Source organism: Neophocaena asiaeorientalis, unplaced genomic scaffold, assembly GCF_003031525.2.
Source record: "Neophocaena asiaeorientalis asiaeorientalis breed wild unplaced genomic scaffold, Neophocaena_asiaeorientalis_V1.1 scaffold357, whole genome shotgun sequence".
NCBI lineage: Eukaryota > Metazoa > Chordata > Mammalia > Artiodactyla > Phocoenidae > Neophocaena > Neophocaena asiaeorientalis.
Window position 1 is genome coordinate 670,953 of NW_020173270.1, and position 2,070 is coordinate 673,022.

At 61.6% G+C, this 2,070-nt stretch overlaps 1 protein-coding gene across 1 annotated transcript in view; it reads right to left on the minus strand.

Moving 5' to 3' along the window:
- DNM2 (dynamin 2) overlaps positions 1-2,070 on the minus strand; it is a 99,984-nt gene that overhangs the window by 19,359 nt on the left and 78,555 nt on the right. The window contains exon 15 of the mRNA XM_024745713.1: positions 1,966-2,070. Within this exon, the coding sequence (XP_024601481.1) occupies positions 1,966-2,070 (105 nt within the window). The remainder of the gene's footprint in view (positions 1-1,965) is intronic.

The window sequence follows — 2,070 nt, forward strand, 5'->3', positions numbered from 1 at the left end:
CACCCACCCTCCCTCTGCATCTCGACCCGGGAAGGCGCCAGGGTCCTGGACAACCCCAGTTTAGAAGCAGCCACCCAGACAAGGTCCCCTGGGGGACTCGGGGCTCCCAAGCCTTCACGACATTCCAGCGGTGAGCCTCTGGCCTCACGGGGAGTGGGATGATGACATTCTACTCTTAAACACCCGCCACGTGTGGGAACCGCTTCCTTCCTGGGCAGTGGGGAGTGGTCCAGGTGTGGGGCTGAGGTGCCTCGGGTCAGGGAGCCTGTGTCCTGTACCCACCGCATGGGGACACTTCCCCACCCCGTGACATGGGGGCAAGTCACTGCTCAGAACCTCAGTTTCCTTCCCTGACAAAAGGAATGTGAGTATCTACTGAGGAGGAGGAAGAAGAGAATGCCCTCCGTGTGGGACCACGGCAGGCTCTCCCAGCCAGTGAGCCTGGCACAGGGCAGGGGCTTCAAAAACAAGAGAGGGCTACCCAGGGGTGCCAACAGAGTTCTACCTGTCTTGTCTCTGAGCCTGGGTGGAAATACACATGGTTGGGCACAGGCCTGCCTGTCCCGGGATGGGGTCAGCTGCCAGTGAAGCCCCAGGTGTGGGGGTCACCCCAAAACCCCAAGTGGGGAGAGCCAGGTAGGGCAGCTCCAGGGGCGACCAGAGAAGCCCGGCCTCTCCTCCGGGGGCACCTGGGCCGGGCTGGAGGCTGTGCCATCCCATGTGGGCGAAGCACAGACGGAAGCAAAGATCCCCGAGCATGTGTACAGAGAGATGCGTGTGCCTTCCTTGTCAGGCACCTCCTTCCCTCCCGTGGCCACGTGGTGATGGGCACGGGGCAGCCATCCTGGACCACGAGGAGGAGCTATGTGTTACGACGGCCATGGGGGAGGCGGAGCCAGGGCCCTGGCCAGCCTCACGGCACAGGGCTGCCAAGCTCACCAGGATGCGGGCAAGAAACAGACCACCTCTGTAAGTGCCTTCATTTGGGACCTCCGTCACAGACGCAGATCGATAGCCACCTAACACCACCTTGACGACAGGGAGCGCCTGTGTTATCTCTCACAGGGCAACCCAGAGAAACACACCGGCCCTCGCTGGTGGCCCCTGGAAGCCTGTATCAGAGTGGCAACAGGCAGTCACACCAGAGGAGTGGCTTCACTCCCAGGCCACTAAGCCACAGTACTGTCGTTCTGTTAAGAGAACTAAGCCACGAAATGGGCCACTCAGGACGGGAGGATGGGCCGAGGCGGAGGAGGGACCTGCACGGCAGCACCCGGTGGGGCTGCCCGCTGGGCCAGGGAACAGGGGCGCACTCACTCACAGCCCCGTCCACAGGCTCAGGGAGACCATGGCACGAGGCAATGTGCAACACCACCCCCTGTGCTTATTATTCCTGGTGCTGTTCCCAGAGGCCTCCCTCATCCTTCTGAGGAGGCCAAGCACATGTAGAATGATCTCAAGACAGACACCGTGACGGAGCACCTCAAAGATGCAAGGGCCGTTCTACCTCACTTCACGGATGGGGAAACTGAGGCCCAGAGAGGCTAAGGGCCTGACTGAGCCTGGGTTAGCTATAGAAAATGGAACCCCAGCAGCCTCGGCGTGAACCTGAGTCCCCAACCCCAGGCTGTGCCCCCTCTGAAAGCCCCCACCTTGCCATGATTTTGAAGGGTGGGATCAGTTTGGAGCCTCCCCCGTGCCCCTTTCCTCCTCAGGGAGCCCAGCCCCCACGAGGCACGACCGCACGGGGGGCCGTGAGGGGCTCGGATATGATGCCCAGTGCCTTTGGACACCCTGCGGCCCTGGCTGATACCATCCTAATTAATGGTAAGCTTTGCGGAACGGTGGCGCTCAGGGAGCCTTTCCCGAATGGGCAGTAAGTTGAGGGAGCGCCACGCAGAGGAGGGAGGTGTGGAGAGCACGACCCACCATTGCCCAACCGTCCCACCCCTGCCAGCCACTCACCTCCTCATCCTTGTACCAGGACAGTGACTCGGCCGTCAGCACAAACCAGTATTCCTTGGAGCCGCCCTTCATCAGGCTGATGTTGTTGATGGTCAGCCAGCCCCT